This window comes from Macaca mulatta, chromosome 4, assembly GCF_049350105.2.
Source record: "Macaca mulatta isolate MMU2019108-1 chromosome 4, T2T-MMU8v2.0, whole genome shotgun sequence".
In the NCBI taxonomy this organism is placed as follows: Eukaryota; Metazoa; Chordata; class Mammalia; order Primates; family Cercopithecidae; genus Macaca; species Macaca mulatta.
Window position 1 is genome coordinate 110,107,901 of NC_133409.1, and position 24,450 is coordinate 110,132,350.

General features: G+C 38.7%; 1 protein-coding gene across 33 annotated transcripts in view; it reads right to left on the reverse strand.

The window, feature by feature from the left end:
* Positions 1-24,450, reverse strand: part of SENP6 (SUMO specific peptidase 6) — a 113,279-nt gene that overhangs the window by 87,022 nt on the left and 1,807 nt on the right. For 11 of the 33 annotated variants that reach the window (XM_028847402.2, XM_077999729.1, XM_028847401.2 and 8 more), the window contains exons 2-3: positions 4,557-4,650; positions 2,190-2,250 (exon numbers count right to left, since the gene is read on the reverse strand). In XM_028847402.2, the coding sequence (XP_028703235.1) occupies positions 2,190-2,250; positions 4,557-4,650 (155 nt within the window). Of the gene's footprint in view, positions 1-2,189; positions 2,251-3,323; positions 3,432-4,210; positions 4,256-4,556; positions 4,651-24,450 lie in introns of all 33 variants that reach the window. The other 22 variants (XM_028847409.2, XM_077999740.1, XM_028847408.2 and 19 more) reach the window with 3 other exon arrangements.

Here is a 24,450-nt window from a genome sequence, read left to right on the forward strand (position 1 = left end):
CCTCACTACAAAAAACAAAATTAAAAACAACAACAACAACAAACCTAACTCTCTATTCAGTTGGTAGAATACCAAACAGAAATAAACAATTCCAAATTACTTAAAAATATACTAATTTAAATACACATTCCTAGTGGGACACATATACCTGTTATATGTGTCATCAAAAACTAGGAAACAAAATAATTTGAAAATCATTTTATTGGTAATTATGTTGGTATTACTGTTGTGAAACTATTTTACAGATCTAATAAGACAAAGCATATCAAAGTGGGTTTTTTTGTTTTATTTTTTGTTTGGAGACTGAGTCCCGCTCTGTCACCCAGGCTGGAGCGCAGTGGCGCAATCTCAGCTCACTGCAACCTCCGCCTCCTGAGCTCAAGCAATTCTCCTTCCTCAGCCTCCCAAGCAGCTGGGACTACAGGTGCCCACTACCACACCTGGCTAATTTTTTCTATTTTTAGTAGAGACGAGGTTTCAACATGTTGGCCAGGCTAGTCTCGAACTACTGACCTCAAGTGATCTGCCTGCTTTGGTCTCCCAAAGTGTTGGGATTACTTGCATGAGCCACCGTGCCCAGCCCCAAATAAGTTATTAAATTAACATTATTAAGAACAAAGACAGTAGACCCAAAAGCCTTTAAAAGAAAAAATGATACATCTGATGACATAAAGAAATATATTTTCCCCATGGCAATAGTCATCATAAGCAAGGACAAAAGACCAGTGAAAAACCTGAGTTAAAATTTTAGTAATGGCCAGGTGCGGTGGCTAAGGTCTGTAATCCCAACACTTTCGGAGGCAGAGACAGGACAATCACTTGAGGCCAGGAGTTCATGACCAGTCTAGCCAACATGGTGAAACCCGTTCTCTACTAAAAATACAAAAATTAGCCAGGCATGGTGGCGTATGCCTGTAATCCCAGCTACCCGTGTGGCTGAGGCATGAGAATTGTCTGAACCCAGGAGACGGAGGTTGCAGTAAGCTGAGACTGCACCACTGCACTCTATCTTGGGCAACAGAGCCAGACTCTGTCTCAAAAAAAAAAAAAAACAGTACACACACACGTATATATATTAACAACTAGTATCACAGCAAAGGGCCAATTTCTCCAAAATACCTTATTTCATCAAACCCATAAAACTATTACATAATATACCACTATCGTATATACTGTGCAAAAATTTTTATTTTTTAGAGATGGAGTCTCACTATGTTGCCCAGGTAGTCTCAAACTCCTGACCTAAAGCAATTCTCCCACCTCAATTTCTCAAAGTGCTAGGATTATAGGCGTGCGCCACTACGCCTGGCCAAAAAGTTTTTAAAAATAATTAAAGCGTGTCACACTATCTTATAAGATGCATCCAGATTTCAAAGATGTCAAAATGTGGAAAAAAAAAAAAATGTGTCTTAGACTAAATATAAAAAGAATTCCTATGAATAATATTCTAAAGACCAGATAGAGAAACAGGCAAAGGATATTAACTGACAATTATTTTAGAAAAGAATTAGACTATACATATGAAATGATATTCAACCGCACAAAAAATAAAATGGAAATTAAAACTACACTGAGATACCAGTTTTCACTGGCAAAGATCAAAGGTTGATGACATTATGACAGATGTGTGGGGAAACAGATAACGTTCAGATATTGATGGAACAAGTGTAAATCTGGTACGCCAAAATTAGAAATGGACCTGTCCTGATAAAGCAGTGCAACTTTTAGGAATTCATTCTACAGATACGCTTGTATGTCTGCAAAATAACCCATATAGAAGGCTAATTTACACATTATTTTAGAAAAGAATTAAAAAGTTGACAACACTAAATATTCATCAATAGGTGCAACTGGTTAATGGTATATAACACAATGGAATACTATGCACTCACTGAAAAGAATGAGGTGTTTTTATGAACTCTTACAGATGGTCTCCAAGATATATTAAGTTAAAGGAAGATCATGCACAGTATCTTACCAATTGTGTAACATGGGAGGTAGAAATATTTCTCTTCTTTATAATGCATAAAACATTCCCAAAGTGATAAATAACAAATTGGGAACACCATTTGCCTCTGGGATGGAGAAAGTGGGTAACTGGGGTTTATAAATTTAAAATATTAGGTCTTCTTTTGAGGTAACAATTTTTTTTGTATATAACGTAAAACAATATTTCAAGCAACACTTGCCTTTTTTCCTTTTGAGGTTTCAGAATCCTCATCTTCATCCACACTGAGCAGATTTGTCCCACTACACAGAAAATAAGGGGAAAAAAACCTTAAGTAGCAATTATAATCCTTATATTACATTCTGAGGTTTTATCCTCTATGTTCACCTAATTCAGGGAATCAGCAAACTTTTTCTGTAAAGGGCCAGACCACAGGCTTTGCAGGTCATAGGGTCTCTGTAGTAGCTACTCATATGTTGTATGAAAATAGCCATAAACAATACATGTAGCTATGTTCCCACAAAAATTACTAATTAGATAGCACGCAAGATTAGCCCATGGATCATAGTTTGCTGAACCCTACAATAGATGAACACATAATTCTGTTTATTTAGCTACGGATTTTGTTTATTCTCACTTATTTTTCCTTTCTGTCTTAGATTGAAAATTAAGGATAGAAAGACAAGAGAAACAAAATAATGGAGAAGAAATGAACTGAAAGGAAAGAAAGTCTTAGCTAATGAAAAGGAAGTAATTCCAGTGTTATTACCATGGTAAAATAGTATACTTCCACCACTCTTGGAAATATCAACTCTTCACTGAGAAATCACTGGCCTGAAATTCTAAAAGATTAAATTATCATGTTATCATGTTAATAGATAACATGAACCTGTTAATAGATACATGTTCAAAAAGCTGATATCCCTGAGACTCATGATGAACCAAAAAGTACAATTCATAAATGAAATGTACAGAACAGGTAGCACCTTAAAGACAGCTTTTAAAAAATGTGTAACTATAGTAAATCTGCCACCAAAGAAAATCAAATACAACCTTTTCGAAGACAACTCAGCTAAGGTATTTATTGTAAAGTCCTAGATATTTACACAAAAATGTAAAATATTTTATTACAACATTTATATACATCCCAAATTTTTTTAATGATAAAAGTTATCTCATAAACATTTTACAAACATGTTTAAGAGGTGTTATATTTTCTATGCAGCTTAATTTCAGATTTAACTCTTAATTTTTCAAAACTATATGCATACTGAATATAACAATAATTGTTTAATATTTTAAAGTAATCAGAAAAAGTATAAAAGAAATGAAAGAAAGAAAACCATAAAATACTGATTTTAAATGAGAGACTTACCAGTTCAAAGTTCTCCTTCAAATAAAACTTCAAATCAACATCTCATCGGTGAAGGCACATAAAGTGGTAATGATGAACGGAGCTGTTGCTCAGACAGAAGTGAAGCACCTACAATATTTAGCCAATATATTCTGAATGACTTCTTGTATAAAAATTTCTCTAACATATTTATAGTTTTGGTAGAACTTCATGTGTATATTTGTGTATCTCTGAATTTGTTGTTTATTTTGGCCAGCAGAAAACAAGATCAATAAATCAAAAACCTAAAAACAATGTTTTCTTGTTTGTTTTTGTTTTTTTGAGACAGAGTCTTACTCTGTCGCCCAGGCTGGAGTGCAATGGCATGATCTGGGTTCACTGCAAACTCTACCTCCCGGGTTCAAGTGATTCTCCCGCCTCAGCCTCCTGAGTAGCTGGGATTACAGGTGTGCGCCACCACACCCAGCTAATTTTTTGTATTTTTAGTAGAGATGAGGTCTCACCATGTTGGCCAGGCTGATCTTGAACTCCTGACCTCAAATGATGCACCTGCCTTGGCCTTCCAAAGTGTTAGGATTACAGGCATGAGCCACTGCGCCCGGCCAAAAAACTGAATGTTGAATTTTAAAAACAAATCTCACAACATACAAAAAGTTCTATTAAAACTATCATTTAAAATTTTTACACAACAGTCATTCCAAGTAGATTAACAAAGTGTAATGAACACTTTGCTTAACTTCTGTCTGGGTAAACACCTGTGTTTATCATTTATAATGGTTCTGCTTTCTCTGGTGAGAATCTGACCTAAGATGGATGTGGTAGGGGTGTGGTCACAACTGGGGAAGAAAGATACTACAGTATTTAAACTTTCATACAAAATGCAAGGGTCTTAATCTGGGTTCACTTACTCATGATAAATGGTGGCTTTTCAAACTGCTGCCTGAACAGAATGCCTTTTTAAAAAACAAAAAACAATTTCCTTATTTTGAAGCCTTCCATTGTACAGTCAATTTTTAATTATAAGGTTACATGTATTACAAGCATATATTTATACATTTCAAAAGATGGAGAAAATAACAGTAAAATAATTTATCAATAAAGAACTGCTTTTTCTTTCCTTAAAGCGACTGTGAAAGAGTTAAATGTTTTCTTAAGAATACCATATTCCTAAAAATATTTCTATGGAATAGAAATTGTTTTTCTAATGAGAAGTTTTATTCTTATAAAACATCTGAGGGAAAAAAAAATCCTTACTCTTTATCTGTATCTCCTTCACTTTCTTCTTCATGATCAAAGCTCCAATTATTTTTAAAACCTCCATCTCTCTTAGACTCTGATCTAGCCAAAGCTGAAATAAAAACAAACTGCAATAAGTATTCATTAATAGAGCTATTCAATATAAAACAAATGTGAGCATTTCCCAAGCTCTTTGATTATTCTAGATTTTGTTTTAATTGGCTTGTCTTTGTCTATTTTTTGTAAACATCTGATTTCCTCCAAAGAGAAAAAAGCATTAAAATCTGTTTTTACTAATTCATAGTCATCCATACATGTGTTTGCTACACAAAGAAGCTCAGATTAGAAAGCTATAATAAAAATGGAGGGCACATGAATATGTATTAATATGAAAATCAGCCCTAAATCTCATCTTTGATCACTGATTCTAGAAATAAGTACCTATAAATAGTTTGCTTGCATTCTTCACGAGAACTGTATGCAGACTGCTAGACTCTCCCTTAAACTCACTGATACCTGCCTTTTAACAGAAGAAGAACAAAACAAGGTTTCCTGCTTTGGCAATGTAGTTAAAACTTGACAACTTGAAAAACTCTAGATCAGAACACTAAATGTGCTCATTATGAATTTTAAAAAATTTTATAAGTGCATGGCTGAAACCTCTTGAAGCGATTAACAACTAGAAAGTGGGAACCCGGAGGGCTAAATGAAATTCCAAAGATGGCATTTCTTTCTCGGTACTGTATGACTAAAAACCCGATGTCCTAGAACCCAGGCTTTATTAGGTTAACCTCAAGGCCCCAGCAAAATGAGAAGTCAGACTGAAAACCAGACAAGCTGAAGGGCAACACTCTGGGTGAACTAGGGAAAAACAAAACAAAACAAAAAACTCACTGAAGACGAACTGGGGATAATTCTGATGTCTTACGCTTGGTTCTGGCTTTTTTACTTGAACTAAAGACAAATAAAGTATATTCACCCCATGGTCAGTGCTACGGTCTGAATGTTCCCAAATTTATATGGTGAAATCCTAACCCCAAGATATGGATGGTATTAAGAGGTGGGGCCTGTGGGAGCTGAGTAGATCACGAGAGCACAGCTCTCATGAATGGGATTGGTGCCCTTATCAAAGAGGCCCAAGGGAGACTGTCTGCCCCTTCCATTCCTTGACGAGACAGCCAGAAGGTACCATTTGTGAAAAAGTGGGACCTTACCAGATACTGAATCTGGACTTCTTGATCTAACTTCCCAGCTTCCAGAATTCTGAGAAATGTGAGGTTTAAAAGCCTCTCAGTCTATGAACTTCAATAAAGCAGCACGAATAAACCAAGACAGTTAGGAAATCCCTAACCATAAGAGACCACAATTAACTAGGGTATGTAGTCAGAATTTTCACAACGTACAAGGCCATGAAAAACCCATAATTAAAATACCCTCCCATGAAAAGATGCTCAGCATCACTAACCATTAGAAAATGCAAATCAAACCCATAATGAGATACTACTTCTCACCCATTAGGACAGCTTTTTTTCCTTTTTTTTTTTTTTTTTTTTGAGGTAAGGTAGCCCAAGCTGGAGTGCAGTGGCGCCATCATAGCTCACTGCAGCCTTGACCTCTTGAGCCCAAGTGATCTTCCTGCCTCAGCCTATGGAGTAGCTGGGATCACAGACACATGCCACCATGCTCAGGCAATTTTTACTTTTCTTGTAGTGGTGAGGTCTTGCCATTTTGCCCAGGTTGGTCTCGAACTCCTGGCCTCAATCCATCCTCCCTGCCTCAGCCACTCAAAGTGCTGGGAATACAGGTGTGAGCCACCCTGCCTGGTTGCTATTATTTACTTTTAAAAATGGAAAGTAACAAGTACTGGCTAGGATGTGGGAGAAATTGGAACTCTTGTGCATTGCTAGTGGGAATGAAAAACAGTTCAGGCACTGTAGAAAAGAATTTGGCAGTTCCTCAAAAAGTTAAACATAGAATTACCATATGAGCTAGCAATTTCACTTCTAGGTAGACATCTAAAATAACAAAAGCATGTATTCAAACAGACACTTGTATGCCAATGTTCACAGTAGCATTATTCACAGTAAGCTAAATGGCGGAAACAACACAAATTTCTATCAACAGATTAATAATAAAATATAGTATGTGTGTACATATGTACACACACACACACAGACACGATGGAATGTTATTCACCCTTAAGGGGATACAAACTGGATACAGGATACAAGATGGAAGAACCCTAAAAACAGTTACTAAGTGAAATAAGCCAGATGCAAAAGGACAAATATTATATGATTCCACATATATGAGGTACCCAGAATAGGCAAATTCATAGAGACAGAAAGTAGAATGAAGGTTACCAGAGGCTAAAGGAAGTAGAGAAATGGAGAATTACTGTTTAATAGGTACACAGTTCTTGTTTATAATGATTTAAAAGATCCAAAAATAAATATTGGTGGTGGCTGCACAACATTATAAATGTACTTAATACCAAGGAACTGTATAAATGTACACTTAAAAATTGTTAAACAGTAACTTTTATGTTATGTATATTATACCACAATAAAAAACTGCTTTTAAAAGGGGGTGGGGGGGGAACAGCCTGAAAGTGACTAACACAAGCAAACACAAATCTTCTCTAAAAAATATAAAACTTCAATGCAAGCCCGAAAAAAGGTTTCAGAAATATCACGAAGAGGAGGAAATAAGTCTTAATGAGCAAACTACCAGTATACATTAAACTTCTTAACATGTATACTGGGATTGAAAACATAATAGGCCGGGTGCGGTGGCTCACGCCTGTAATCCCAGCACTTTGGGAGGCCGAGGCAGGCAGATCACGAGGTCAGAAGATCGAAACCATCCTGGCTAACATGGTGAAACCCCGTCTCTACTAAAAAAAAATACAAAACATTAGCTGGGCGTGGTGGCGGGCGCCTGTAGTCCCAGCTACTTGGGAAGCCGAGGCAGAAGAATGGCGTGAACCCGGGAGGCGGAGCTTGCAGTGAGCAGAGACCATGCGTCACTGCACTCCAGCCTGGGTGACAGAGCGAGACTCTGTCCCCCCGCCCCCCAAAAAAAGAAAACATAATAAATAGTAGATAATAGAAACAAGGTTTCTCCCTGTCAGATAAAGAAGTTACAAATAAACAAGAGAGGAAAGATAGAATGAACCCTGTGGTACTAGGTTACAGTCGGACATACCAGCATGAACTCACATTTATTTAATATATATACAGATGGACAGGTATGTTGTAACATGGGTTAGTATAGAGAGTTAGGGCTGCTTTCTTAGAGGGTCTAGAAGCAGAGACACCCCAGTAGCAACAAACACACTTACAACTAGATCTTGGTTTCTATATACCATTCTCTCTAATAAAAGGAGCCAGGGCTCCTAGAAGAAATGACTGATTCTAGGCCAGAGGCAGAAAAAAATGCCAACATGAACCTGGTGTAACTTACAGGGTCAGAATGCAAGACAGTCATTTTTTTTTTAAAGATGGGGGAGTATCAAAAGGTTATGGAAGCCAACTTGAAAGAATTCCCAATGGCCAAAGTTGGAACAATTTTAGCAAAAATAAGTAACATTGGCATTGGGTTATAACTCCTAAATAAAATAAACATTCCAAAATCCATACTGATAAAAACAGATGATTGAATAGATAAATAAATGGAAAGAAGGGACACATGTTCCTTATAGAAGAATTCCAAATAATATAAGCATATACTCCCTTCTCCAAAGGTAAAAATGAATTTTCCTTGAGTACGGGCTCACCTTGGTAACTTACTTCAAAAACACAGACATAAAAGGGGGGGAAAACAAACTGACAATGGAGACTACCTCAGCCAAGTGATCATACTTAACATTCATAGTGATATGTCTTATTCATGGCATGTACGCTTTAATACAGTATGATGAAAATAGCACTTCAGCACTGTGATCTTTTCCCTGAAACTCATAATCCCAGTTTAATCATAAGAAAACATCAGACAAACCCAACCTGAGGGACATTGTATAAAATACCTGTATACAGTACTTTCTACAACTGCCAAGGTTATGAAAAACAAGGAAAGATTAAGAAACTGTGAAAGAACACAGTATACTAAGGAGACAAGACAAATCAAATCTGAAGTCTTGGATTGGACTCTTGAATACGAAAAAGGCGTTAATGGAATTACTGGTGAAATACAAAATAAAGTTTGTAGTTCAGGTAATAGTAATAATACTATCATACAAATGTTAAATTTCATAGTTATGATAAACATACACTGGCTATATTTGGTGGCAACATTAGTGGAGGCTGAGTAAAAGTTACATAGAAATTCTCTAAACTGGCCAGGCGCAGTGGCTCACGTCTGTAATCCCAGCACTTTGGGAGGTGGAGGTGCAGGCGAGGCGGGCGGATCACCTGAGGTCGGGAGTTTAGACCAGCCTGACCAACATGGAGAAATCCCATCTCTATTAAAAATACAAAATTAGCCGGGCGTGGCGGTGCATGCCTGTAACCCCAGCTACTCAGGAGACTGAGGCAAGAGAATCGCTTGACCCCAGGAGATGGAGGTTGTAGTGAGCCAAGATCACACCATTGCATTCCAGCCTGGGCAACAAGAGTGAAGGTCCATCTCAAAAAAAAAAAAAAAAAAAAAAAGGAAAGAAATTATCTAAACCATCTTTGAAACTTCTATTAAATGTATTCCAAAATAAAAGGTTTTAAAACACCAAAGGCTGGGTGCAGTGGCTCATGCCTGTACTCTCAGCATTTTGCGAGGCTGAAGCGGGCAGATCATTTTAGCCCAGGAATTTGAGACCAGCCTGGGCAACATGACAAAATCCTGTCTCTACAAAAAAATACAAAAAAACTAGCCTGGCATAGCGGTGCTTGCCTGTAGTACCAGCTACTGAGGAGACTGGGATAGGAGGATTGGACGGAAGATCAATTGAGCCTGGGAGGTTGAGGCCGCAGTGAGCCATGATCACACCACTGCAATCCAGCCTGGGTGACACAACGGGACAGTCTCAAAAATACATAAATAAAAATTTAAAAACACAATGTAAAATGAACCTATGTTTCAAAAGTCAAAAGAGATGTTATAATATTTACGCACTAAAGGAACTAGGGTTCTTTACACAGAGTTTTTTTTGTTTTTTTTTTTTGAGATGGAGTTTGACTCTTGTTGCCCAGGCTGGAGTGCATTGGTGCAATCTCAGCTCACTGCAACCTCTGCCTCCTGGGTTCAAGCAATTCTCCTGCCTCAGCCTCCTGAGTAGCTGCGATTACAGGCGCACGCTACCACGCCCAGCTAATTTTGTCTTTTTAGTACAGACGGGGTTTCACCACGTTGGTCAGGCTGGCCTCGAACTCCTGACCTTGTGATTCACCCGCCTCGGCCTCCCAAAGCATTGGGATTACAGGTGTGTGCCACTGCGCCTGGTTGTTTACACACAATTCTAGCAAACTCAAACATACCCTAATTGATATTAGATTAGAACCTCTGTAGAAGTAATGATTTCAAGGAAGGAAAATTACTGAGGAATCTCACATAAAGACAGATATAAACTTTAAATAAAACATTAGCAAATCAAACTCAGTGATATATAACACATTACAATTAGGTAGGGTTTATTCTAAAAAGCAAAAGTAAATGTTTGAAAATCATGAATGTAATTTACAATATCCACTCACAACAAACAAAAACTCTTAGCAGGCAGGGCATGGTGGCTCACGCCTGTGATCCCAGCACTTTGGGAGGCTGAGGTGGGTGGATCACTTGAGGTCAGGAGTTTGAGACTAGCCTGGCCAATGTTGCAAAACCCCGTCTCTACTAAAAATACAAAAATTAGCCAGGTGGCGCCTGTAATCCCAGCTACTCGGGAGGCTGAGGCAGGAAAATCGCTTGAACCCAGAAGGCAGAGGTTGACTGAGCTGAGATCGCGCCACTGCACTTCAGCCTGGGCGACACAGCAAGACTCTGTCTCAAAAAAAATGAAACAAAACAAAAAAATCCTCTTGGCAGGATAGGCGAGATAATCCCAGCACTTTGGGAGGCCAAGGTGCGTGAATCACTTGAGATCAGGAGTTCAAGACCAGCTTGGCCAACATGGTGAAACCCTGTTTCTACTAAAAATACAAAAATGAAATGGGTGTGGTGGTGCATGCTTGTAATCCCAGCTAATTGGGAGGCTGAGGCAGAAGAATTGCTTGAACCCGGGAGGTGGAAGTTGCATTGAGCTGAGATCAGGCCACCACTGACTTCTAGCCTGGGTAACAAAGTGTGTGAGACTCTGTCTCAAAACAACAACAACAACAACAAAAAACTTGCAAATCAGGAATAGGAAGGCACTTCCGTAATCTGAAATAGGAATAACTCCCCAAACCTTCAGCCAACATCTAACTCTTCCCCAGCAATAAACTATCAACAAGTCTATTGAAGTACATAGTGAAGGCCAAATTTGGCTGGGTCATAGTTTTGTTTTCTTTTCTAATGTTGGTGCAGTAAAGGGAGAAAAATCACTAGGGAACCATTATATTAATAACTGGGGGATTCAGGCATGAATCATCAATGGATGCTGAACCGGTGGGTGAAATCTGGTAAGAAACAAGTTATTTACAAGGTTTCAAAATATCTCCCCACACAATATTTATTAATTTCAAAGAGAAAGATAGTGGCTGGGTGCAGTGGCTTGCACCTGTAATCCCAGCACTTTGGGAGCCAAGGCAGGCGGATCCAAGGTCAGGAGTCCGAGACCAGCCTGGCCAATATGGTTATACCCCATCTCTACTAAAAATACGAAAAATTAGCCTGGCGTGGTGGCGCACACCTGTAATCCCAGCTACTCGGGAGGCTGAGACAGGAGAATGGCTTGAACCCGGGAGGCAGAGGTTGCAGTGAGCCAAGATTGCACCATTGCACTCCAGCCTGGGCGACAGAGCCAGACTCCATCTCGAAAAAAAAAAAAAAAAGATAGTAACTTTCAGGAGAAAAATCTGGCGAACACCACCTTAACTAAGTGATCAATTGATCAATTTTCCCAACAAGACAAATTGACATCATGGTCCTCTCGATATGACACACTGAGAAAAACAAAAAATCATTTTTATGGCATTCCTTATATTTTAAAAAAATGCATAACCTGACTTGAATCATAAGGAAACATCAGATAAACACAAATTGGGATTAAACTACAAAATAACCATCCTGTTTTCTTAAACAATGTCAAGGTCAAGAAAGACAAAGTCTGAAAAGCTATTTCCATATTAAAGAAGACAAAAGGGACATGACAAATCAATGCAAACATCATTCTGTATCAGATCCTGAACCCAGAATTTTTTCTCTTTTGCTATTAAGGAACATTTTTAGGTCAACTAATGAAAGTGGAAAAATGTTTGTAGATTATAGTAGTGTATCAATGTTAATTTTCTGAGTTTTATAACTACACTGTAGTAATTTAAGAGAATGTATATTTCCTAAACAAAAGCACGGGTAAGTTACACAATAAAGTAATTAGGGTTAAATGAGCAGCATGTCTGAAATTTACTTTCAAAGGGTTTAAAAAAAAAAAAACTCTAGTGTTTTCATTTTCAGCAGAAAGAAATAAAGGGTATTCAATTAGGAAAAGAGGGAGTCAAATTGTCCCTGTTTGCAGATGACATGATTGTATATTTAGAAAACCCCATTGTCTCAGCCCAAAATCTCCTTAAGCTGATAAGCAACTTCAGCAAAGTCTCAGGATACAAAATTAATGTGCAAAAATCACAAGCATTCTTATACACCAGTAACAGACAAACACAGAGCCAAATCATGAATGAACTTCCATTCACAATTGCTTCAAAGAGAATAAAATACCTAGGAATCCAACTTACAAGGGATGTAGAGGACCTCTTCAAGGAGAACTACAAACCACTGCTCAGTGAAATAAAAGAGGACACAAACAAATGGAAGAACATACCATGCTCATGGATAGGAAGAATCAATATCGTGAAAATGGCCATACTGCCCAAGGTAATTTATAGATTCAATGCCATCCCCATCAAGCTACCAATGAGTTTCTTCACAGAATTGGAAAAAACTGCTTTAAAATTCATATGGAACCAAAAAAGAGCCCGCATCTCCAAGACAATCCTAAGTCAAAAGAACAAAGCTGGAGGCATCACGCTACCTGACTTCAAACTATACTACAAGGCTACAGTCACCAAAACAGCATGGTACTGGTACCAAAACAGAGATATAGACCAATGGAACAGAACAGAGTCCTCAGAAATAATACCACACATCTACAGCCATCTGATCTTTGACAAATCTGAGAGAAACAAGAAATGGGGAAAGGATTCCCTATTTAATAAATGGTGCTGGGAAAATTGGCTAGCCATAAGTAGAAAGCTGAAACTGGATCCTTTCCTTACTCCTTATACGAAAATTAATTCAAGATGGATTAGAGACTTAAATGTTAGACCTAATACCATAAAAATCCTAGAGGAAAACCTAGGTAGTACCATTCAGGACATAGGCATGGGCAAAGACTTCATGTCTAAAACACCAAAAGCAATGGCAGCAAAAGCCAAAATTGACAAATGGGATCTCATTAAACTGAAGAGCTGCTGCACAGCAAAATAAACTACCATCAGAGTGAACAGGCAACTTACAGAATGGGAGAAAATTTTTGCAATCTACTCATCTGACAAAGGGCTAATATCCAGAACCTACAAAGAACTCAAACAAATTTACAAGAAAAAAACAAACAACCCCATCAAAAAGTGGGCAAAGGATATGAACAGACAGTTCTCAAAAGAAGACATTCATACAGCCAACAGACACATGAAAAAATGCTCATCATCACTGGCCATCAGAGAAATGCAAATCAAAACCACAATGAGATACCATCTCACACCAGTTAGAATGGCGATCATTAAAAAGTCAGGAAACAACAGGTGCTGGAGAGGATGTGGAGAAATAGGAACACTTTTACACTGTTGGTGGGATTGTAAACTAGTTCAACCATTATGGAAAACAGTATGGCGATTCCTCAAGGATCTAGAACTACATGTACCATATGACCCAGCCATCCCATTACTGGGTATATACCCAAAGGATTATAAATTATGCTGCTATAAAGACACATGCACACGTATGTTTATTGCGGCACTATTCACAATAGCAAAGACTTGGAACCAACCCAAATGTCCATCAGTGACAGATTGGATTAAGAAAATGTGGCACATATACACCATGGAATACTATGCAGCCATAAAAAAGGATGAGTTTGTGTCCTTTGTAGGGACATGGATGCAGCTGGAAACCATCATTCTTAGCAAACTATCACAAGAACAGAAAACCAAACACCGCATGTTCTCACTCATAGGTGGGAACTGAACAATGAGATCCCTTGGACTCAGGAAGGGGAACATCACACACCGGGGCCTATCATGGGGAGGGGGAAGGGGGGAGGGATTGCATTGGGAGTTATACCTGATGTAAATGACGAGTTGATGGGTGCTGACGAGTTGATGGGTGCAACACACCAACATGGCACAAGTATACATATGTAACAAACCTGCACGTTATGTACATGTACCCTAGAACTTAAAGTATAATAATAATAAATAAATAAATAAAAAACAGCACTTCTACATTAAAAAAAAAAAACTCTAGTGTTTTCATTTTCATTATCATTTAGTGTTCCACAGTATAAATATAATCGCTTATGTATATATCCTCCATTTGTGGAAATTTAGTTTACATTCACCTTTTTACTGTTACGTACGTTGCTACTATGAACATTTTAGTATGTCTCATATTGCTATTAAGAACTTTTTTTTTTAAGTTTGTTTCCTTGTGCATGTGTGTTTCTCCAGGGCAGAGGTCACCAGTCTTTTCTGTAAAGGGCCAGACAGTAAATATCTTACACTGTGTAGTACACACAGTCTCTGTCAGTTACTCAACCTTGCCATTTCAATGACAAGGCCGGGATAATGCAAGCAGGTATTGCTATGTTGCAATAAAACTTTATTTAAGGGCAGTGACATTTGAATTTCATGTAATTTTCATGTGTCATAAAACATTCTTCTTTTGACTTTTTCCCTCCAGTCATTAAAAATATAAAAGCCATTCTGAGCTCATGAGCCTCTTAAAAACAGAACGCTAGCCAAATTTGGCTGGGTCATAGTTTTCTTTTCCTTTTTTTTTTTTTTTTTTGAGACGGAGTCTCATGCTGTTGCCCAGGCTGGAGTGCAGTGGCGCGATCTCGGCTCACTGCAAGCTCCGCCTCCCGGGTTCCCACCATTCTCCTGCCTCAGCCTCCCGAGTAGCTGGGACTACAGGCGCCCGCCACCGCGCCCGGCTAATTTTTTTTTGTATTTTTAGTAGAGACGGGGTTTCACTGTGGTCTCGATCTCCTGACCTTGTGATCCGCCCGCCTCGGCCTCCCAAAGTGCTGGGATTACAGGCTTGAGCCACCGCGCCCGGCCCCTTTTTTTTTTTTTTAAGATAGAATCTCGCTCTGTCACCCAGACTGGAGTGCAGGGCACAATCTTGGCTCACTGCAACCTCTACATCCTGGGTTCAAGTGACTCTCGTGCCTCGGTCTCCCAAGTAGCTGGGATTACAGGCATGTGCCATGATGCCCAGCTGATCTTTGTATTTTTAGTAGTGAGGGGGTTCTCACCATGTTGCCCAGGCTGGTTTTGAACTCCTGGCCTCAAGTGATCTGCCCACTTTGGCCTCCCAAAGTGCTAGGATTACAGACGTGAGCCACCAAGCCCGGCCTGGGGCATAGTTTTCTGATACCTGACCTAGGATATCCTTTAGCAATGGAATGAAATTGCTACATCCTCAGGGATGTGCAATTTCAAGTTCAATAGGTATTGCCAAATTGATCTCCAAAGTGGTTTCAGTAGCCGTTTTTAAGTTTTCCCGTTTCTATGCATCATCTCCCACTGTAGTGATGTTTTAATTTCTGATAGTCTCATAGGGTTATCAGACAGCTTACACCTATAATCCTAGCGTTTTGGGTGGCTAAGGCAAGAGGATTGCTTGAGGCCAGAAGTCGAGACCAGCTTGAGCAGCATAGTAACATTCTGTCTCTACAAAAATAAAAAAATCAGCTGGCTGTGGTGGCACATGCCTGTAGTCCCAGCTACTCAGGTGGCTGAGGCAGGAGGATCCCTTGAGCCCAGGAGTTTGAGACTGCAGTGAGCCATAAGTGCACCACAATTATGAATATGAGAAAAACTCGTAAGAAAAATGTAACTGAGAAATATAAATGCAGCAAAAGAAAATACAGAGAGAATTAAATGTGAAAGTTAGGAAAGCAATTTTATGTGGTTTTGTAGGCTACAGCCCAAGTCGTTCTCAAGAACTATCAAGATTTTTCAAAGCCTTGAGTCACCATGTTACAAGTCTGAGTACCCTGCTGCAGAGGCCATCTAAAGAGGTCTTTAGACTGCAGACATAGAACTTCCCAACCAAATCACACAAACCACCACCAAATCATCCCTGCAGATGCTACATGAAGAAGAAAAATCACCTAGTCAAGCCTTTCTCAAGTCCCTGATCTTCAAAACCTGTATCTTTTGGTACAGAAGACAAACCAATAGATCACTACTACCTTCAAGATAAAGTCTTAAAATATTATATTTCTGGATGTCATATTAAATTAGACCCCTCTGTGAGCTACCAAAACTAAAATATTCTTTCCCTTAGGACCCCAGCTTCACTAGGCTATCTATTTCTATGTACCTTTCAGCAGGATGCTAGCATAGTCAGTTCAGTTCATTAGTGAGGCAGCAGTTTAGTGCTACAGGTGTTGCCAGAAACTCCTTAGCTTTCTATGGAATGAAGAAGTCTAGCAATGATACCTATTCCAAAGTGGTGCAGTTGGTGCTACCTTTACACAGAATACACAATCTCTTAAAAATACACGTATCTCAGGCTGAAGCACACAAACTTAGAAGCCAGAAACTAAACTGAGAAATGACTGCATGAGATAAGTAGTTCCAAATGTTCCTTATGCTCTAAGTGAGAGGATCATCAAAGTGTCAGGGAACTCAGGATTCTGTAAGACAGACCAATGACATTTGAGGAACACTCTAACTCTCAAAGTGCAAACACATAATTCAAGAAGATGGACAGTTTCATAAAAAGCTTACATTAACAGAGACTCAAGAAACAAGTGAAGTCTGTAAATAGTGAAAGCAAAGGAGACTGAGGAGCTGATATCCAAACTTGTGAAGGAGAAGCAGATAAACAGCCTCAGATTTATTTGCTATTATGATTTACTAAATCATTCTTTGATATCTCCTGTGGTTAAAAAATGAAAACCAACCTGGGCTGAAAGCAGAAGATCAAATGCCAAAATGTTTGGAATCCCACTTCATTCAAATAGTGACCACTGGGGTTATGAAGAAAAAGAAGTTATTGGTTTCCACAGAAGTAGAGTCAGCAGGGGTCATGGTAGTTAAGAAGTAGTACCTTTATCTTGTCTCCAGAATTTAGTGCTAGATTCATAAGTAGGAGGTTATGAGGGTACAAAGTTTGTAGATTTTTGAATATACGAAACAACAAGGTTACTAAACAGTTTAAATTCTCCAAGCCTAGGAGAATTTCTAGTTCCTCATTGTCCACTCTTTATCAAAAATGAAAAGTGAATTTACCATCTTTTGGATGCCAGCACTTTGTTATTTTTTTCTCCCATTCTGTTTCAAAGACTGTAATGCAGTGAATTTGGGAGGGGGAGAAAACACATCTTCAAAAAGTATAAAATGTGTTTGAAATAGCAAGTCCTCTCTCACCCCACCCCCAAACAAAACAAACAAAAACAACCTCCAAAGGCAAGATCAGAACATGGCTGTTGTCATACTACTCCAGGCTAGTTTCAGATGGCTTCAAATTAGCTGTTGTTAAACTAGGACAAGGCAGAGTGTTCAAACATCCCAGTGTGCCTGGTACTATCCCAATTTTAGCACTGAAAGCCCCATATACTCTGAAGATGATAGGTCCTAAGTTTTCCCAATGGATGCAGAAGATTCTGGGAAGCACAAAACCCAAAGGTAGACCAAAAAATTAGGGGCCAAAAGCAACCCTATTTTTAGTGTCAAACGGATATGGCACAGATTATCTATCACTTTAATTTTAGCCATTGTTTTATTACCTGATGATGGCAACCATCATTTGCAGTTCACAATAATGGATTATCCATTGTTGCATCATTCTAAGTAATATGACTTAGGTATGCAATTTAAGTGTACTGTAACTGTGAGCATTAACAGTCTGTGACTTAGTGGATTAACTGGCACTTTGTATCAAGATACTGTTTTATTTTTAATATCGTGAATAGTATGACCATTTCTAAGAGCTTAAGTGATGAAAATGATAGTATGACCCAGGCATCACTAAGTGAAAGAAAAAACAAAAGGAAAGAAAAATTTCTAACATTCTTCCTCTTTTGTGCATACTTATGCTTGCCTAGTTTCAGAAATTCCTGAATCCATTCCCAATCAACTAAAAATTAAACTAAGGCCAGGTGCAGTGGCTCACACTTCTAATCCCAGCACTTTGGGAGGCTGAAGTGGATGGATCACTTGAGGTCAGGAGTTTGAGACCAGCCTGGACAACGTGGAGAAACCCCAGTTCTACAAAAAATAGAAAAATTAGTCAGGCATGGTTGTACGTGCCTGTAATCCCAGCTACCAGGGAGGCTAAGGAAGGAGAATTGCTTGAATCTGGAAGGAAGGCGGAGGTTGCAGTGAGCTGAGATGGTGCCACCACACTACAGCCTGGGCAACGAAGCCAAGACTCCGTCTCAAAAAACAAAACAAAACAAAACACTAAACTAATGACTGTTTCTGTTGCTATTTATATCTTTGAAATAAATTACTAATTAAGTTGCCAATTTTATTTTGTCTTTCTTTAGCTTCCCAAACTGTCCAAAAGTTGGATTTTCGGTTTCTTAAGAATTGTCATTTAAAATACTATATGACTGCTGAAAAATACTATGACTGTTGAAAGAATGGGGAAAAAATACCAGGTAGGTATGGGAGACAAAAGATGGCTGTATAGATTAAGATAGCTGCAAATAATTTGCCATTCTTCCCACTGAAGGGTGGAATCTACTCCCTCTCTCCTTCAATCAGGGCCAGCTCTGTGTTCTTTTGGCCAATACAATATGGAAGAAGTAACACTAAATTTCCGAAGCTGGGCCGCAAGAGATTTGTGGCTTTCCATTTTTGCCTTCTTAAAAGTGCTGCTTCATCAATAAATAATACTTCTCCATAATAACTTATTATTTTTCCTTCTCTTGTTCGGTTGCCCCTTCCTTTAGGGGGAGGTACAGGAAAAAGAGGTAAGAGTAAGAACAGGGAAGCAAACTGATGAGGAAGGGGGGAGAAAGAGACAGGAAGGAAATGCTGAAGAAAGCTGAAGCTATTAAGTCGGTCCCAGGCTACAGTCTGACTTCCCCAATAACTTAAGCTGTGCCACACAACCCTTCTATACCTCAAGTTCCTCAAATATTCAACATACTTTTCTAATAGCAACAGGAATACTCAACTTATGAAAGTCTAGCCATACAAAGTATGTAATTTCATTCTCTTTCCTCTCTCATTACAACACTGGTCAAAATCGTTTACTATCTAGAAAAAGGTAGTCAGTGAAAGAAAAACAATGCAAACTAAAATTCAAATAGAAGACAAGCAAGGAAAGGAAGCTGTTTTTCTTTTCTCTATCTGCTAATAAAATAAACAATATAAAGTTACACGGAGTGCTTATTATATGCCTGGAATTGCTTTAAGTAATATATATTACCTCAATCCTTATGGCAATCTTAAGGTAACTACAATTATTATTTTTTAACAACAATTATTATCTTTGTTTTACAGCTGAGAAAACAGAGAGGTTAAGTAATCTATCCAAGATCACATAGCTAACAAGTAGTAGAGCCAGATGTTGAACCTCAGCATTCTGACTTTTGAATTCATATTCTCAATGCATTTCTACTGAAAATCACTTTCTTTTCTCCTTCCTCTCTTTCTCCCCCCTTTCTTCTCTTTCCTCTTCTTTCTTCCTCCCTCCCTCTCTTTTTTTCTTTCTTTCTTCTCAGCTCTGTAACCCAGGCTGAAGTGCAGTGTCATGAACTGCAGGCCTCAACCTCCTGGGGTCGAGCAACAAGCAATATTCCCACCTCAGCCTCCTAAATTGCTGGGACTTTGGGTGCATGCTGTGACATCCGGCTAATTTTTGTATTTTTTGTAGAGGTGGGGCCTCGCTATGTTGCCTAGGCTGGTCTTGAACTCCTGGGCTCAAGCAATCCTCCTGTCTTGGCCTCCCAAAGTGTTATCTCAGGATAACAGGTATGACCCACTGCACTTTGTCTGAAAATCACTTTCATTCCAAGTGAGGTTCTACTTTACTATTTCAAGTACATGAACTCACATGATAAACAATTTATCACTTTAACTGGCATGAAATCAGGAAATAAACATACTTAAGTAAGGAGTAAATAAGGAATGACACCATGATGTAGTTTCCAAAAGTAATGCAATCAAAAGAAAAAGAGGTGTATTCCCCTAAGTAGGCAGAAACTAAAAACCCTGTTCATATGCCATAGAATGCCAATCGTTTGGGAGAAACTGTGCTCTAGTTCAACAGACAGTGTGAGGTATTTAGGTCTCCAGTAAAACTGGCAAACCGATTGGGTTGTGCACTGAGTTTATGTATAACATAAAAGACTGGCTAAAGGGAAATGGAAAACACTTTTCATTTGGAGACAGAAACATTTTTGTTGGTATCTGTAGAGAACAACATTGCATGCAACAGTTTAGCATCACTCTTTTCAACCTAGTAGAGAAGGTCCATAAAGGAAGACAGGCTGAAAGGAAAAGGAAAACAAACTAAAGTAGTAATATATGTATATTAGAAAGGAAAGGCAGAAAAAAGTTACTTCAGGAAAAACAGGAGAAAATATAGGAGAAGGAATTCACTTGGTCAAAAAAAAAAAAAAAAAGGAAAAGAAAACCAGATAAGAAAAAGTGCAATACAAAAATGAAGAAATGAGAAAGTAGACTTGTTAGAGCCCCCAGAGTGAAAAAAAGAGGAGGCAGAATATCAAAAGAAAGTTTATAAGACAAGCTAGCTACCATCAATCACCTTTGTCCTATGTTCCAATCATCTCCTAACTGGGTAATCTTTTACCCCCTCTCTGAAGCATTCTCCATGTAGCAGCTAATGACTCTTTTGGGGGGGGCAGCAGGGTCTCGCTCTGTTTCCCAGGTGGGAATGCAGGGGTACGATCATGGCTCACTGCAGCCTCGCCCTCCTGGGTTCAAGAATCCTCCCACACCATTTTTTAATTTTTTTGTACAGACATGGGCTCACTATGTTGCTCAGACTGGTCTCAAACTCCTGGGCTCAAGCAATCCTCTCACCTCGGCCTCCCAAAATGCTGGGATTACAGGCATGAGCCACCATGCCCGGCTGTTGACCTTGTTTGAAACAAATGATGTCACCTCTAGTATCATCTTGCATCAATCTCCTGACACCATATTGTCCTCCCTTAAGTTCCCCAAACATGCCATGCTCCGCTATTTTATTCCCTCTGCCTAGAAAGCACTGCCTCCCCACTTTCTGTTCTCTAATATCCACTTCAAACCACCCTGATTAGATCCTATTCTCATGATTTCAGGTTAAGTGTCCCTTATCCAAAATGCTTGAAACTAGAAGAAATGTTTCAGATTTCAGAGTTTATTTTTCCTGGATTTTGGAATATTTGCAAATTATATTATCCCAACCGAGCATCCCAAATCCAAAAATCTGAATTGATTCAATGAGCATTTCTTAGGAGGGTCATGTTGGCATTCAAAAAGTTTCAAATTCTGGAGCATTTCGGATTTCTAAATTTGGGATGTTCAACTTGTATAAACAACCTACCATTGCTGTACTTGTCAGTTGTAATTTTACATTTAAGAGTATTATTATTTTATTATTTTTTACTTTCCACACTAGACTGAACACTCTGAAAAAAACACGGTTTCTTCTCTCTCACTGTTATGCCTCTCAGTGCAGCGCCATTGCCTACAACACAGCAGGTGTTCAATAAATATCTGTTGACTGAATAAATGAATACAGGGGAGCAACCTGCCAAAACTGTCTATCATAAGTGGAAAAGGGGTATGAGCAACAGTTAGTGAAGAGAAGTGAAAGAAACAAGTCAAAGAGGGGAGAGGAGAGTAAAAAAATTTAACACGTGACTTAACGAAATCCATACAATTTTAGTGTTTTTGCATGAATAAAATAAAGAATGCAGCCAGTACGTCTCCTTTTCCCTAGAGAAGCTATAAAAAGAAATGGAATTAGAATCTCAGTAGTTATAAAGATGTAAAACATACTTTAGAGCAAAAATGTCAAACAGGCATCTCAAATTTAATATGACCAGTGTTGTTAATTTCCTTCTCATTCTTCTATCAGTCTACTCCATCTCAGTAAACGGCAGCAACACCAATACCTCAAGCTAAACAAAACCTTTTGATTCCTCTTATTCTGATACTCAGGGTACAATTCATCAAGTCCTGAAGCTCTACATCCAAAGATATCCTGAACCTATCAACTTCTTTCCCAATCTCCATTGACATCATGCTAATTGAAGACCTGACCACTTCTATCTTGACTACTACAATATTATGCTAATTTATTGCCTTGCTTTTAATCTTGTCCCGTTTTAATTCATTCCACAGAGAGCAGCCAAAGTGATTTTTTAAAAAAGATAAACCATATCATTACACCCCCTTGCCCCAAACTCTTCAACGGCTTCCAGCTACTGAGAAAGATATAAAAATTATTCATGATCCTGCATGAAAGATCTCCTGCCTCTCATACCACTCTCTCCTTTGCTTTCTACATTTCAGCCTTTTTGCTTATCAAATGGTACCATATATTACCTCTGAATCTTTACACATATCCCCTCTGCCATATTTTAAAGTGTCTCTTAGTTAAGGTGTTTACTTAAGTGTAACCTCCTCAGGGATGCCTTTCCTGACTTCAATGCTATGTAAAATGGCTTCCCCATCACTGCTGTTTATGTCTTCCAGTGTTCATCACACTGTTTATCATCTGGTTTATTTCATTAACAACAAACATGTTTCAGGTGCAAGACATATGATGATGAAAAGATAAAGTTATTACTTTTTCACAGTTTATTACAGAGATATGCTTTCACAGAACCTAAGATAGAAGACTAAATAAAGGCAGAGTCCTTGACTCTCGTATGCACTGTTGTATTCACCGTGGTACACTGCCTGGTACAGTAGGATGCTGTAAATGTGATGAGTGAATGAAAACCTAGTTTAGTTTTTCAAGGAGTCGACTGGAAAGTAAATAAAGCGTAATATGTAGATGTCTTAATATTAAATCCTAGGAGCCTATGTATGGGGAAATATTTTGAACATCTATAAACCTGATAATGTAGAATATATGGCAAATTATGGTGGAATATTTTATTTTTATTATTATTATTATTTGAGACGTAGTTTCACTCGTTGCCCAGGCTGGAGTGCCAATGGTGCGATCTTGGCTCACTGCAACCTCCAGCTCTCGGGTTCAGGCGATTCTCCTGCCTCAGCCTTCTGAGCAGCTGGGATTACAGGCGCGCCACACCACCCCAGGCTAATTTCTGTTTTTTTTTTTTAGCAGAGACGGGGTTTCACCATGTCAGCAAGGCTGGTGTCAAACTCCTGACCTCAGGTGATCCGTCCACCTCAGCCTCCCAAAGTGTTGGGATTAGAGGCGTGAGCCACCACGCCTCGCTGAAATATTTTATTATTATTAAAAGTGTAAGACACCAAAAGAATCATGGGAAATTAAGCAGAAAACATAAGTAGTATTAAATACAATTCGTTTATTTGGAAAGATTCAATATAGTATATGAAAATGTGTTATGAGGAACTAAAATTGCTCCTTTCCCTTACGCTTTTTTTTTTTTGGAGACAGAATCTCGCTCTGTTGCCCTGGCTGGAGTGCAGTGGCGCGATCACTGAAACCTCTGCCTCCCGTTTTCAAACGATTCTCCTGCCTCAGCCTCCACAGTAGCTGGGACTACAGGCGCACACCAACCACGCACGGCTAATTTTCGTTATTTTCATTAGAGAGGGGTTTCGCATGTTGGCCAGGCTGGTCACCAATTCCTGGCCTCAAGTGATCCGCCTGCCTCGGCCTCCCAAAGCGCTGTGTGTGATTAAAGGTGTGCGCCACCGCGCTCAAAACCCTTATGCTTATGCTCTAAAGAAGTTACCATTTGCTTGCTTTATGAAAATGCTTAAGACATGGTGAAACTCGAATGTATCACACCTGTACACTCAAAGACCTTTAGATTAGAATAAACTAAAAGCAGTAGTTTGAAACTCACATTAACTCTACATCTGTGGCTTTATTTGTACTTTTAAAAATCCTCCCTATGTTCATCCAATTAGAATTTTAACTCAATCAGGCCTACAGAAGCTGGAAATCTAGGATAGCAGAAAAGTATAATCATCTGCATACTGAAGATAATAAGCACGAGTAAGCCATCTTTTGTCTCCGATTTCAAAACAAAAACAACACACATAGCACTACCTGTAACACAAGCTGCACCCTCAGCCTCTTGACAGGTACCCATTCTGCAAACTGGAATGGAGATAATACGAAATGAACCCAGAAAAACTCAGAAGCTTTTCTTACTCTTACTAGGAAATCTCCTGTAAAGTTCTCATCACTTTCAGATAAAGCCTGGCTTGTACGGTAAGATTTTTTTTTCACTTCACTATACTCAAGAAAAAAGAATTAAGAAAAATTACCTCTATTATTCACTAGTCTTTCACTAGACTAATATTGAGTACCTATGGTGTTCCAGGTACTGTTCGAGGTGCTGTTAACAAAGCAGTACCAAGGC